The sequence below is a fragment of the Plasmodium yoelii genome, assembly GCF_900002385.2.
Source record: "Plasmodium yoelii strain 17X genome assembly, chromosome: 9".
Lineage (NCBI taxonomy): Eukaryota > Apicomplexa > Aconoidasida > Haemosporida > Plasmodiidae > Plasmodium > Plasmodium yoelii.
In genome coordinates, this window is record NC_036181.2 from 1131118 (window position 1) to 1148181 (window position 17064).

General features: G+C 23.4%; 1 protein-coding gene across 1 annotated transcript; it reads right to left on the reverse strand.

The window, feature by feature from the left end:
* Nucleotides 1-376: 376 nt before the first annotated feature.
* Nucleotides 377-16106, reverse strand: PY17X_0927400 (dynein subunit beta, ciliary; the record flags this gene model as incomplete). Its single annotated transcript, XM_722038.2, has 2 exons — nucleotides 377-446; nucleotides 652-16106. The coding sequence occupies 2 exons, from the start codon at nucleotides 16104-16106 to the stop codon at nucleotides 377-379; spliced, it is 15525 nt and encodes a 5174-aa protein (XP_727131.2).
* Between the last annotated feature and the right edge of the window lie 958 nt (nucleotides 16107-17064).

The following is a 17064-nucleotide window of genomic DNA, read 5'->3' on the forward strand; positions in this document are numbered from 1 at the left end:
TTTTTGTATTTACACATACAACCCTATATATGGAAACGATTGAGTATAAGTATAATTTTATTTTTTTCAACATTAATTGTATTAATTTCTTTTATTTTTTATTATTATTTTTTTTTTTAATTTAATACCACAAACACTATAATTTGTTAATAAATAAGTTTTGTGATAAAATAAAATGAAATTGCTATAATTGAATAATGTACCGATTTCAGTTACTATAGTTCTTATTTTTATAAAAATTGATGCAACATTTTACCCTTTGGGTAATTCCCTTTAAGGTCACAATAAAGAACAAAAATATGAATGCTTAATTTTGTCATATATAAAAAAGGGAATTTATGTAAATTCAGTGAAATTATTGAATGTCTTCCTATGATTAATCATCGGAAAGAACGAGGGCAACTCCGGCTAAAATCCATTTGTCTTCACTATCATCAATTTCAAGGCTGTAAAATTAAGTAAACAATATTATTCGTACATATATATATTGCTATATGTGAAATTTTGAACACACAAATAAATGGAATCAAAGCATTTAGAATGTGATTGAACATTATTGATGAAGATGCATAGAAAAGAAAACTGATATAAAGATATATACAGAAAGTAAATATATATGTAATGAATGTAGTCTATATTTTCATGACTTACTTCAAATCAACAGAACAAACAAATGTATTTCCTCTGTCAGATGTTATATATAAAGGCGTATTAAGATATCTTGATTCCGTAGTTTGGTTCAGGATTTCATCCTGTTCATTTGTTATACAATAAACATAAAGTACTGGCATGGAAAAGTATGCATTTTTAGGAACAGATTCGATTATATTTCCATATGATATATTTCCATTTAAATTTGAAATGTCAAATGCAAACGCATCATTTTTTGAATTAATAAGCCATGAAGCACCTTGTAAGAATAATCCATGTATATATAAAGAATTATTTTTATTATTTATATCTTCTACTTTAGTTATATTTGTTACGTGCCATTTTAATTTTAATTTATCAATAGGTACATTATTTTTATGTGCAAACATTTGTTTAATTGCAGTTAAAAATGAAATAGGATTAAATAAAGCCGATAACCATACAGAATTAGGCAAATAAACATTATTTCGTATTTTTGCTATCCATTCTTTTATAAATATAATTCTTAATTTGAAATTTTCAAACCATGGCATTAATTTTTTTTTTGAAGGATAAGAGTATTTTTTCCATATTTCTGGTATATTATGTAATAATAATGATCTAATAGTATTTTGTATTTTATCATTAACATTTAATATACCGTCTAAAACTAGTTTTATTTCTATTAATGTATCATATACACATTCAATTAGTTTGTTAAAATTTTCTGCTTCTTTTATTGCTATAACCACAAATGTATTATTTTCAATTTCTTCTATTTTTAAATCGTCTATATTTATTTTTTCCGGTAATTCATTTAATAATGTATTTATTATATCATATATGATTTTTATTCCGTCATTATTTTCAGTATCTTTTCTGTTACATTTCTTTTCTTCTTTACCTTCGTTGCTTCTTTCATTTTCTTTTAATTTTTGTCCATCTACATTTTCGCTAGTTATATTTTTTTTATTTTCATCCTTATAATTTGAAGATGATGCAATATCTTTATTTCCTAATTCTTGTAAATTTTGTAATATTCTAGAACATTCATTTTTCATATATTCTATTTCTGCATTTATATGTAAACCTAATAAATATGTTTGTTCTTTATTTAATTTTTCATCAATATATTTTTTCAGTTGATTAATATTATATTTACTACAATCAGGGAATCTAAAAAATTCAAACAAAATATTTTTTTTATTATTTTTTAGCATATATTTTTCTTCTATACCAGAATTCGTTATATCGCCCATTTCATTATTGTTGGTTTCATCCCTTTCATCATCACTATCTATGTTGTTGTTATCATTTCTGTGCCCGTTGGTAATCTGACCCATATTGCTATTACTAGTATTATTTTTATTAATACTATTTCCATTGTCATTTCTTTCCTTTTCATTTATATTAATTATATTTTTGTATATTTCTTTTAATATATTTCTTATATATGTTTTATTTATTCGTCTATCCCATATATCAGTAATATGTCCTCCATAAATGATTTCGCCAACTAAAAATAGAACATCAGCTAATGGGAAGTTTTCATTATTACTTAGATACCTTTTTATAATATTAAAGGATATTTCTAAATCGTTATCATTAAATGAATAGACTTGGCTAAAACCAATTTTTCCATATAAAAACCTTCCCGATAATAAACTATGATAATATGACAAACCAAATATAACTGTTTTTATTTTTGTGTCATATTCTTTATTTTCAAATTTATCAAGACAGCATTTAATATTTTCTTTTAAACTATAAGACTTTTCATTATTTACTCTGAAACATTTTTTTAATAATTTTTCAGGCAATAATTGTGTATTATTTTCAAATGGAATAGTTGATGATAAGAATAATCGAAAATCTTTATGGGCATTTGAAATTATTTTATCAAGAATTTCTTCAAATTCTTTTAACCATTTTGTCATCAAGTGAATATTTTGTAGATATATATAACCTCCGACTTTTGATATTTCTTCTAAATATTTTAATGCTACACTTTCTTGTCCTTGACCCATGGAAATATTAATATAAGATATATTTTTGCTGGACTCTTCATTAATTGTATCATCATTATCATTATTACCATTTTCTGTGTTACTTCCTTTTTTGCTAATATTTTTTTTGTTATCATCTTCATTTTTTTGCCTTCTCAACTTTTCAATATAATTTTCTATGTCCTTAGATGGATCGTTACCAGGAGTTAACAAGAATAAAACGGGTGTCCTATTATCGATATATTCTTCTAATATATTTTCCAAAGAATATTTGTTTTGCTCTTCATTAGTCATTTTAATATGTTTTTCAATATATCTTTTTAAGGCAATTAAAAACCTATCTTTACGTAATATTCGGATTAATAATAATTTTGAAAAATCTTTTAATTTATTAAATTTTCTAGGTAATTCTTCGTTTTCAACTTTTTCACATAATAGCCATTGTTTCCATGACATATTTTCATTTTCAAAACTATCAATTAAATTTTCAAAATCTTTTAAGTTTTCTAGATTTTTACAATCTTCGTATAATTCTTCATTAATAAATGATTTGTTTATTATTTTCTTTTCTATATTTTCATTTTTCTTTTTATTATCTATTTTTTCATTTGTCTTGTTATATAATTTATGCTTTGGATTTATAAATATTGCTTCTTCTTCTTGTGTTATTTTACCATTTAACTTTTCTAAATTTAACATAATTAAGCATTTCACAATTAATTTATCCTTTTCTAATAACCCCTTATCGATATACATCCACATTTTTACAATCAACATATTTATTAGCATGTTCACTCTTTTTTCTACCTCATTTTTATCTATTTTTATTTCCTCATTTTTGATATCATCATTTTCAAAGTCTTCGCTTTCTAGACTTTCGTCTATTGTCTCTTCCTCATCAATTTCTTCTTCAGATTCATTAATATCTATTTCATCCATGTTAATTGCATCTACTTCGTTAGCTTCTTTGTCTCCTGTTTCCTTTGATTCGTCTTCTTCTATTTTTTTAGTTTCTACTGCTTCGACTTCATCCTCTTCAGCGATATTCAAATTTTTCGGCACACCTTCAATATCTCCAATATCTTCAGCTTCTTTATCATAACTCTCTTCTACTTCTCCTAAGTCAGCTGATGATTCGAGAGGTTCTATGTTATTTTCCTTCTCTTTGTCACTGTAAACGTTTATTGTTGGAGCTTCGGCATGTATACTATTTTCAGCGTTTCTTTCAAGACTTTTCTGTAGGTCTTTTTTATATCTTTTTTTTTTCATTTTTTTCGAATCTGATTTTTCGGTATATGAGAAACCATTCTTTGAGCAATCATTTAAGCATTTTATAAAAATTTTTAAGAATATTTCTAAAGAATAAAAATAAAAGTGATGAAGATTTTTGAGTTTTTGTAAAATGAAAAAATACATGACTCCTCTTTTTGATAAAGGTCTATATAAATTAATAATCGTATTAATATGTACTTCTGTGCTTTTGACAATTTCACTTTTTTTAACAATATTTTCACTTAATAATTTGGTTTTTTCGAGATTTTCAATAAGTGAAACATCTTCTAAAATATCTCCTTTAGCATCAGTTAATTTTTGTAGAATCGAAGATTGTAAAAATGATAATTGACACATATAATCATATTTTAATAAAGATAATTTTTTTTTCTTTTTATATAATTGATTGAATTCATTTTGCAAAGTAATGGATAATAAGTGTTCTTCTAAATCATCAGGGGTAACAGTGAAATTAATTAAAGAGCATGCTGATTGAATTTCAGGTTGATAATGAGGATTAGACAATTGTGTATGTAAGATTATATAAAAATCTGGGTGGAATATAAGTTCTTTATCATTTATATTTATGTAATAATTATTTTTTCTTTTTATAATATTTTTTGATATAACATTATATAAAGTATTATCAATGTATTCATCAGCATTTTCTATAATAATAGAATATCCATATGATATACATTCTTCAATTTGTTTATATAGCATTTTATCATTAATATCTGTTATTATTAATTTTGCACTTTTTTCTTTTTGGTTATTAATTAACCATTTTAAACTTTCCATTTGAGGATCTATAATAATAGGAAACTTTTCGCTATTTTCTAAAATTATATTATTTTCAATACAAACAGAATTCAATGTTAATCCTTGTTTACTTAATTTTGATAATATTTCTTCATTTATCAATAAATCTAAATTAAAGTTGCTTGCTGCAAATATATTATATATTGATTTATCATCACTTTCATTTTCTTTATTACTATATGTCTCATCTTTATCTTTTCCCTTTGGATTCATAGGAGATACACTGTTACTCATTCTGGGATCCTCACTATTATTTTTAATATTATTGTTATCGTTTTTATTATTTCCATATTTACTTATATCCTCATTTGCAGATGCATAACCAAATTTGTTTGGGGTGTTAATTGTTCCATGCTCTGTAGTTGCATCATTTGGACTATTTTTGAAAATATTTGCAAAAGCTTTATTTTGAATTTCATTTTTTTTATTCAATGTATCTATACATTTTGTCATTATTTTATTTCTATATTTTTTTGTAAATCCTCCACAAAATGTTACAAATGTAGAAGATAATAGTATGTCTGTTAAAATTGTTTTTTTCTTTTTTTTTAAGCTTTCATATTGATTAGACCATGATATTTGTTCGCTACTCAAAGCATCTATTAATCTAATAGATAATTCTAATTTAGTTTTTAATTTCTTTTCTTCTAAAATAACTAAATCTCTTTCATAAATAGCACGTTCATAGCGATTTATTAAATCGTTTAATTTTTCCTTAAGTGATTGCACTTTTTCTCTAACAGTTTGTAATTTCTCATTTGCTTCCTCAAGGCTCCTTTTCGTATTATCTAATAATATTCTTTTTGGTAATATATTTTGTATAATTTTATAAAAAGATGTAATATTTAATACCCATTCAGCTAAACCAGCCGCTGCTTTCGATTTTTTTTGAATTGCATTTTTGTTAAAATGAGGTAATTTAATTAAATTTTCTACATATTTAAAATTACAATCTGGAACTAAATTTTCATCAATCTTATTTTTATAATCTTTTAATAAAGATATAAATTTTTCAGGATTAATCATCATTTTTTGTGCCGATTTCCAACTGGGGTCTCTTATTTTTCCAAATTTATCAACAGATATAGTTGTATCGATTGTAGCTAATAATTGCATAACAGCAGCAGTGATATCTTCGACACCTGGTGGTGGTTTATTTAATGTTTTTAATTCTTGTATATTTTTTTTATTTAATGTATTAAGTGCTTCTTCGGCTTGTTCTATTAATGGTATACCTAATACGATATCATTTTCACACTCTTCTTGTTGTTTTAATACAATCGTTTGAATTTCTATGCAATTTTTTTCTTCGATATCTGCTAATTCACTTTCTTGCTTAACGATCATTTTTTCATTTCCAATATCAATAGCATATTTTTCAGCAGCTTCCTTTTTTTCTTCTGACACTTTTTTTTTTTCTTTTAAACAATTTTTTATTATTTCTACATTTGAACTTGTTTCATTCATTTTTGTAATCCCATTTTTTAGCATATTCATTTTGTTGTTTATATTTGTAATATTTTTTAATAACATAATATGATATGTTTTTATACTTTCTAGGTATAATTTAGGTGTTATATATATATGTGACCTTTCATGTGAATAATAATCAGATGATATATCTAATATGTCTTCATAACATTCTTTTAAATATTCTGTTATTATATCTTTTAGGTTTACATATTCTTCTTTGTTAAATAATGGTAAAATTTTAGATGCATCTGTGTTTTCTATTCCTTTTGGTATGTCTTTATTAGCTTGGGAATTAGTAGTACAAGGAGATGACTCTTCAGTAGATGTTCCTTCTATTTTTTGGTAATTTTTAGTGCTAGAATTTATATCTACATTTTCTAGAGAATTGATTTTTTCGTTTAGATTATTTACTTCCACATTTATTTTCTCATATTGTTGATCAGTTTTGTTTTCTATATTATTTATCACATTTGTGTCTGTATTTAGTTGGGCTGTGTCCTGGTTCTTTAGATTTATATAATCCTGGTTAAGTATAATATCTCCTGTATTAATATTCATATATATATTATTTACGTAATTTTTTCCAACACACATTAATGAATCAGCTTCCCAATTGTCATAAATATCAATCATAGTATTATTTAATATACATTGGAAATTATTTGCTTTATCTCTAAAATTGTTGCTAGTAGGAGAAAAGCATAAAATAAAGTGTAAATTTTCATTTACTTTCTTGATATAATAATCAAATATATCATTATCTGTTTCTTTGATATTTTCTGATTTAGCTATGTTTCTTACATTATTTATTACATAATCTTTTTCTTCTTTTGTATATAAATCGATTATATTATTTGTGCACATATATTCGTTAATATATATAAAAAAGTTGTCATGTATTTTGCTTTCTTTTAAGAAAAGGATAATATCTTCATTTTTCATAACACATCTATGAAATATATTTTGTAAATATTTTTTAATATCATTATCTGTACAATGACGTGAGAAATCTATTTCTATGAAAGTTTTAGATGCAACATATGAGGAGAATTTTGAAATAGTTGTTTTTCCACATCCTCCTATACCTAATAATAATGCATCTGATTTTAAATTATCTATGATTCTAATTAATTTACAAATATGTTTTATAGCATCATTAAATAGGACAATATTTAAATTATAAAAATTGTTGTATTCATTTAATTCTTCTGATAAATATAATGTTAATTCTTCAATATTTTTACATTGATCATAACACTTATCATGGTTCCCTTTGTGAAAATTAGAAAATAATAATAGATTATTATCATATTTGTTAACAAACTTATTGATTTCATATTTATTATACATTTTTTTTATTATATCAATTATAATATTTTTATATATTTTTTTATCTTCTCTATTTAGCTTATCAGAATAAACTCTTTCACATTCATGCAACCACAAAAATAATAATTTATCACAATCTTGAAAATTGTTAGGGGTTGTAGTTAATAAACCTTTAATAATACTATGAATATCTCTTAAATTAAATTCGTAATAAAAATGCATCGCTGTTCTTTTAAATATTTTTTCTATATTATAATACAAAGATATGGTAGACTTTAATATAGATGGAACAATATCTGCTACATCTTGTTTGAAGTTGTTAAAATGTCCTTTTAATAATACACTAAAAATATTATTAACTGTATTATTTTCAGGGAAATTAATATTTAATATAAAAAAATGTCGTAAAAGTCTTGGATTTATTGTAAAATTTCCTCTATTATAATTCATACATGATAAAAGTTTTGTATTTAATATTTTTATTAAATTTAATTTTTCTAAATCAAACCATGAATTAGTATCTATGTATTGACATAATAATTCGATGGCACTTTGTGTATTATAATCATCACATTTGGGCATATTAATATCATCAATAAAATAGATAAGTTTTTGTTGATATGGAGGACTAAATTGTTTTCCTGATTTTTTTTCTAAACAACTTTGCATTAAAGCTTGTACATTTTTTGATGTAGTGTAATAGTTAAATATCATATAAAAGGTTTTAAAATTGTCTTTTTCTTCACTTAATATTTTTTTGCATAATTGTGTTTTTCCTACACCTGTTTTTCCAATAAATAAAATGGGCATATCCGATTTCAAGAATAATTTACTAATATATTTATAAGCGCAACTTTCTACTGTTTCAACAAATATGTCATTGTTTAACAAATAATTATTATCTAATTCATTACATATTTCGGATTCATCCCATTCTTTAAATTTATTATTTTCAACATAAAAATCAAATACGCTAATTTTTCTATTTACCTTTATACTTTTAAAATTATTTTTCCAATATTTATCAAAACATTTTTTGTAGTTAATATTGTCTTTTTCTCCCAGAAAACTACCAAAGCACCATATAACTGAATAAATAAAATAATGTTCTACACTTTCAAAATTGTTATCCTTTAATAATATATCTAATAAAGAGGATAATGATTGTATATGAGACATAGGTGATACCTTTATAGATGTTTGCAATGTATTTAAATAAGAAAAAGTGGGTTCTACATATTTATACATTAATTTTTCAAATAATTTTTTAATGTTGCTATTAAAATTATCATGCCTATCTATCCATGATAAAAAATAATTTTTCCATAAAGAATTGGGATCAACAGAAAAATAAACTAAACCAGCCCGAGATATTGTAGCAGGAGTAGTAAACATTAAATCGCTAAATTCAAAAACTAAATTCATATGATTTTTTAATAATATTCTTTCGTTAGATGAGAGAGTTAATACTTTATTGTCATCCATAACCGAGTTCATATTTTCTATCCAATGAGAATCTAAATTACCATCAAAAATTATATAAGCTTTATCATAATTGTCTTTTTTTGAATAATTTCTCATATATTTTGAAAAAACCCCATCTTTCCATTCTCTTGTTTTCATATGAACACTTCCATATAAATCATCAATATTTATAGCTTTAGGATTTATTTTAATACTTACTGTTTTTAAATTTAATTTGGTTTTTTGATATTCCAATAACATATTAAACAAAGTCGTTTTACCACATCCTGGCTCCCCCATAATAAACACACAATGTCTTATATTTATTATATCATGTAATTGTATAATTTTTTTTACGAAATAATCTAAGCCAAATAAATGATTATTTTTACAAATTTCCATGAGATCCTTTTCCATATTATTTGCTTTGAAAAAGTCACAGTTTGAATTGGTTACTTTTTTATTGTTTTCCTTAGTAATATTTTTCACATTATTATTATTTAGATTAGTATTTTGTCCATCTTCATTATTATCAATATTCTTATTGTTTTTTCCTGTTATTGGATTTTCTTTGTTAACCTTAAGATTGCTTAATTCGGAATTACTTTCATTTTCTTTCTTATCCAATACAGATTGTTCGGTATCCCCATTTGCAATTTCATCAGTTTCTATCTCTTGATTTGAAAAAAATATATCATTTAATAATCCTGAAAAAATAGAACAGTTAGAAGAAGATATTTTTGCTATATTAATATCATGTATGGCTGAATATAATAATTTATTTTCATCAGCATCTGGATATGCTCTTTTAAGAATTCCAGCTTTTGTCAAAACACTTTTAATACTTCTCAACCCCCAATCACAATGTTTATCTTTTAATAAATTTTGAATCAATTCAAAAAAGGTCGTAAATTTAATAGATAAATATTTAGCATCAACATATCCTTCTGCCATAAGCATGTTTTCACAAATTTTATTAAAATCAGGAATAATAACTGTAATAGGCCTAAATAATATTTTTAAACTTTCAGGTAATTTCGATCGCCCTAAATAATCTGGATTCATAGTAATAAAAACTGCACAATTTTTTTTAACTATTATTTCGTTAGACCCTATTATACACACCTTCTTATTATTACGTTTGCAATCTAATATCGATTTAAATTGAATAGAACAAACAGATAATACTTCAGGAATTAATCTATTGAATTCATCAAAACAACACCAACACCCTGTACTTCCAATTCCTTTAAATATATTACCCATGCTTTTGTAATCTAATTGATCTGAGCAATTAAATACGTAACAATTTTTTCCAAAAAAACTCGATAAATCTTTTGTCGTTTCTGTTTTCCCTGTACCAGCAGGACCAGCAGGTGCACAACCCATATATAAGCTTAACGCCTGTGTTGCAGTTATATATATACGACTTGTAAGAGGTGTAATTACAAGTCTTTGATAGTTTCCTATATAATCATAAGAATAATCGAATGAGCAATCCATAATTTTTATTTTTATATATAATTCTTTAAAATCGAGATTATTATTTTTTTTGTAAATATCAACATCTTGTCTGTAACTATCATCACTCATTGCGTCGCTATTACTGGCACTGTTATTAGTTTCGTTATTATCATCTTTTATGATATTATTACTCTCTTTATGAATCAGATTATCATTACTATCACCGTTATGAATTTCTCCTGATTGACAATCTTCTTCATTTTCATTTTGTTCGTTAGGATTTATGTTATCTTCGTTATGATGCTCTTTTTTCATATTTATTTTTTTATGCACAGCTTCATGATAATATTTTTTTTTTTTAAACATTGGATACATTCTTATTTGTGATTGCCAATAAAACATATTTGGTGAAATTGTATTTTTATTTTTTAATATAACTTCTAGTACATCTCTGTAAAAAGTGTCTAAAGTAATTATACACATAATTTTTATTCGGTTTTTAACAGTTAGTGGTTTTTGAACTTTTTTGATAACCTTTTCTAATTGTAGAATATGATTTTTATAATAATTGTTTATTTCTTCTAATATATTTCCATCTTCCTTACTTAAAATAGTTTCTACATCATTAACGAAGAATATTGTATTGCATAATATAAATACTTGAGCTAAATTATTTTCATCAATCCATTTGTCTTTTTCATTATTATATATATTTTTCATTTTAAACAAGTTTGTAATATAATATTTAAGAGTATGTTTAATGTGAGAAATTATATCATTTAGGTAGTATTCCACTTTTCCTTTCAAGTTAAGAGGTTCATAAAAATTACAAATTTCTTCTCCATAAGAAGAAATGAATTTTGTAATAATTGTTTCAGTTTCATCATTTGACTTTTCTGTATTATTGGCTATTCCATTCGATAATGAATTATTTGTATCTTCTATATTTTTTGCACCTTTTTTAACTCGTAAATTTTTCGATGCTTTTTCTTTTGCACTTTTAAGATTGGAATTACTTATTGCATCGGCTATTAATTTTATTTCATTTTCTTTTTCATAGTCAGTTAATTCTTCATAATTTTCTACAAAACTTCGTATAGATAAAAATATTTTTTGAATATGAGTATTAACAAGTTTAAAATTGTTTCCGTTGGATAATATATCTATTAAATCTGTTGATGATATAAAAAAGAATCTAGGAAATGATTTTCTTTTTGAATCTAAATATTCATTTAATGGTTTTTCACTTTTACATAATTTTACTTTTAAATCTTCCAATTTATCTATAATGCCTGGTTCATTTGAAAAGTCGATAATTTTTGTATTATTATCATTTATTTGTTTTAACATTTCTAGATATTCATCATTTATTGTTAGAAAAAATTTTGAATATAATGGTAATTCTTTTTTGACTTCTTCTGAATTTATATACATATTTTGTAAATAGGCCCATAACTTTTCTATATCTTTAAGTAATTGTATGACTTCATATATATTTGATATTTTTTTTTGCCATAAATTTAGTTCCGTTGAAAAGAAAAGAAAATATTTTGAAGAAAAACAATTTTGCAAAGTAATTTGATGTTCTTCTATTGTGTCTATACAAGTATCATCTATATATGCTAATATAATATCATTTTTATAATTTTTAGTTTTAAAATATATTTGTTCCCAATGTTTTTGAAATTTATCTATTGTTTCTTCTATCAATTTTTCATTATATGCTTTTATTATTACTTCTGAAATAGTATCTTGATATTTCATTACATTTAATTTATAAAAATATATGGTTAACGTATTTTCATCAATTTGAATGGTTATTTTTTCTTCGTTATTACTTTCTTTTTCTTCATTAATATTATTTTCGATTTCTTTTATATGTCTTTCTTTTATAAAATCTTTTTTCAATTCACTTAAAACCGAAATGAATTTTATAGTTTCTTTTAATTTTAATGTTTCTTCTTTTGATATATTATGTTTTTTGTCTACTTTTATTTTTCTAAAATCATTTTGCAATTTTTTAACTTCAATATCAAATTCTTCTACATTTAGGTCTTTAAAACTTGAAAAAAAATAATTATTTAATATTTCTTCTTTTTTTTTGATAAAAAGCCATAATTTCTCTATCTCGTTTATTTCGCTATCTAAATTTTCGATATCTTTATTTAGCTCTTCTACGTTATCAATCTTTATTATATGATCCGAAATATGTTTTATTTCTTTTACTTCATCCTTTATTTCTATTAGATATTTTTTTGTATTTTCAAGTTCTTTTAACGATTCTTCATAACCATAATTATGGCTATAGACATTTGATATATCTAAGTTTTTTTTTATATTTGCAAATTTTCTATAATTTAATTTTAATTTTTTTATGCTTTCTTTTTCTTCTTTTATAAATTCATCTTTTAGCTCCTTTTCTTTTTTACATATACAAACATATCTTAATTTATAGTAAAAAATTAATAAATTCCTTATCACTTCACATTTGTTTTCGTTATTTTGTAATAAGTATTCTTCATGTAAATTATTATATTTCCCTCTGTTATTTCTTTCGTCTGTGTTTTTATTAGCATCACCTCTTTTTGTGAATTTTTTATTTCGTAAATTTGTTTCTTCATTATTCAAAAGAGTAATATAATTTTTGAGCTTCTTCATCGAATTTGAGTCAATATAATCCATAAATTCAAGTTTATTTTCATCTATAAATCTGACCATATCTTCGTTATTTTTTAATTTTAAAAACTCGTTTTCTATATTATTTAGGTTAATAGAATTTACCTCGTCTTGGTTTTTATTTATTTCAACTTTTTCATTGTCCAATTCAATCTCTGTTTCATCACTATTTATTTTTGCTTCTTTATTTGATTCATTTTTTTCTGGGGTATTATAATTGTTTTTAGAGTTTCTGATACTGCTTTGTCCCAAACCGATAAATTTATTTTTCTGATTGACTTCTTTTTCTTTTTCTATCAAATCGTTAATTTGCTTGTCAATGAAAACTTCGTCTTCTAAATATGCATCTATTACATTATTTTCTTCATATTGTTTTTCTATAATTTCTTCAATATTGTTAATATTTATATTTCCGTATAACATATATTGCTCAATTATATTTATATCATATATCGATTTGGAAAATTTATTCAGGAATTGTTCAATATTGATATTTAGTTTAATTAAATTATTTGTATTCATATTTTTGTTTTTAATTAGCTCTAACACTGTCTCTGCTTTAGTTATTAAATCATTTAATCTATTGTTAATAAATTTTCTTACATATGATTCTTTTTCTTGTTTTTTATTATACACATTTATGGTAAATGGACTATTGCGTATATTTTCTTCGTTAACTTTTACAGTTATTTTTAATGCTCCAATTTTCTCTGAAATTTCTGTATAATTTGGGCTCACATTCTGACCATTTTTAGAATCCTCATTAGTCTCTGTTTTCATATTTTCTATCTCTGCATTTGTATTAGGATCAACATTGGTGTTATTACTCGAATCTATCAATTTGTTTGTGCTTATATTTTCTCCAGCATTTTTGTTCTCTACATTTTCCATATCCTGCGTTTCATTTTGTGTGTTTTTAATATCAGATTTAATCGGCTTAATTTTTTCTTCGTCTTTGTAAAATGGTAAATACTTTACTATATATATTCCATTGTTTATGTCATAGACTTTGTATTGCAACTGATGTTCTTTATTTTCATGTTCATATATAATAGTTATTTTAAATTTATCTCCTCCAATTTTTTTATTTTCATTTAAAGAATTTCTTGCTACTAAAAAAAATATATTAGATTCGTTTAAACATATGGGTTCTAATAACCCGCTACCAAAAATTAAAGTATTTTTAGGATCTATATTATAATAATATTCTAAGATGCAACTATTTGTTGTATAACATTTATCGTTTATAGATAATTGTACATGGAAAATATTATTATTTATTATATCTTTTGCATTAGGAGATATTGTATATATATGATTTTCATTAATATAAATTCCTTCACTATATAATGTAGTATTTTCTGATTGATATTTCACAAGAATTTTACCCTCATTAGTGAAACCTTTTCCTTTTAATAGTATTTTTTTATTTCCATTTATATCACAAGAATTGGGGCAAATGTTAAAAATAGCATATTTAGGGCCTATTATTTTATTTATGTTCATTATATAAATTTTCTGTTTTGAATCAGAAATAATCAAGTTAGAATCAACAAAATCATATGCGATTGAACAAAATGCTATATCAGACGAATTATCATCATTTCCAAAATTGCTTATATCGTCTACTTTATTATTATTATTATTGCAATCTGTATAATCTTCCTTATTATTTATCCTACCATCAGTGCCGTTTAAAACGCTATTTATTGGCAATACATCTTTAATAGAATTAGAATTTTTATTTCGAATGATAGTATATTTTAATTCCTCTAACTTAAATGTGTCATATAATTTCAACATGTTTAATTCTCCATTCCCATATTCAATTTTTCTATTTCCTTTTTCATCACTTATAATATTATAGCCTCCAAATATGAAAATTATATTTCTATCTATAGATTCAACTAGGACATTCTTACAAAAAACTTTAGATGCATTAAAAGAATACGAGAAATCAACTTCTGTCCACTCATTTTTCATTAAATCACACGAATACATATCAGTAAAACTCACTTCAGCATTTGTACCTCCTAATATAAATAAATTATTTCCGTTTATAAATGAGATGTGTCCATATCTATTTGAAGGGATATTACCTTTACACGATCTTAAAATCCATTCGTTATTTAGTATGTTATATTCGTATAAATCATTAAAGCTCGTTCTATCATAACCTCCATATCCCCCAAATATTATCAAACTAAAATATTCATAATTGTTTGCATTATTTATGAATATTTTATTATCTTTAGTAACAATTTCATCTTTTTCTTCTTTTTGTATTTCCGCATTTTTTTTCTTCACTATATATATGTCTAGGCTGGAATAATATCGAGGCAACGGTACATTATTTATAGGCAAATTTCCATCGTTGCTATTCTTGGTATTATTTTTGTTTATATTATATTGTATATATTTATTTAAACTTCTAACATATTCATCATCCAAAAATGAATCATCATTACTACCCTCTTCATCGATTTCAGGGGTTTCAAATTCATTTAATTTCGGGTTCGTCGATATTTCTAAATCATCTTTGGAATTTCCATCATTTTCATTATTGGATTCTTCTTCTAAGCCATTTCTTAATTTCAAAAATGTTTTATTAGTACTATTAAATATCCACAAATCATTTAAAGCTATAAAAGGGCATTCAGAATTCAAACCTCCAAAAATAACTACATGATTATCTAATAAAGTACATGCGTTATGATAGCATCTCGGAGGCGGCTTTACCTTACTTAACAGATTTTCATATTTTGCTTTCTCATTATTTATATTAATTAAATAAGAATCATTGCATATAACACCCGTGTTATTTTCGTCATCTATTTTAAACCCTCCAAAAAATAATAACCCATTTACTGTATAGTTAATACTATAACCTAATATGTTTTTCTCCTCTATGTTACTTTTAAGTTCTGTTAAATTTAAGCATTCATAATTATCTTCGGGGAATTTTGTCATATTTTATACAAACCTATATATACACATATTTAGAAAGTGACAATGGATACGCGATTTTGCTACTATTACTATTAATTTTTATATATTATAGTGTTATTACTAATTCTGCAATTATGATACTGTACTTCTAGACACTTATTATTACTAGTAGCATCACTTCATTTATTATTTATTTTTTTTTAGCTTATCTTTATGAAATTATTTAAAGATTAAAAAAAAGAAAAAAACACTTAGACATGTATTTATGAAATATTTTGTGTTAAGGAAAAAAGGCCATATAATATATTTTTATTTTGTTTTTTTTTCGCATTAATTTTAAATGTGCAAGGTGTACGTAAATTGAAGTATATATTATACATACTAATTGCGTGAATTTTAAACATGCATATGATATCTAATATATATTTTGTCTATTTTTACGTGTGTTAAAATTTAATGATATTATATAACATTAGTAAAATTATAACAATATAGCGATGCGCTTTATCGTTTTTAAACGTTTTATTATTGGGGGTGAATTTTAATAGTTTCAATGCAAAATATAAACTACGTACAAAAAAATAAAAAGATGCATCTATTAAAGCATCATATAGAAAATGTTTTACATGATAATACATATATGTATGCATCTACACATTAAAATTATTTTCCTTACATGTTAACATTAATTCATCATAATAAATTTATATAAAAAAAATGTAATGAAAAAAAGACTTGAAAAAAAATATATTAATGCATAAATAATAATAAAATATACATTAATCTGAGGTATTTTTATACAATTTTCAAAAATGAATGTAATAAATAAATATAGAGATTATAGGAAAATAATAATATATATGTAGGAGAGAGGATGGGGTAATAAAATGATAAGGTATTAAGATAAACGAATTATAAAATGTTAAATAACATACATACAAATATTTTGTTAATTAAATTTTAAACAATAAATTCTTTC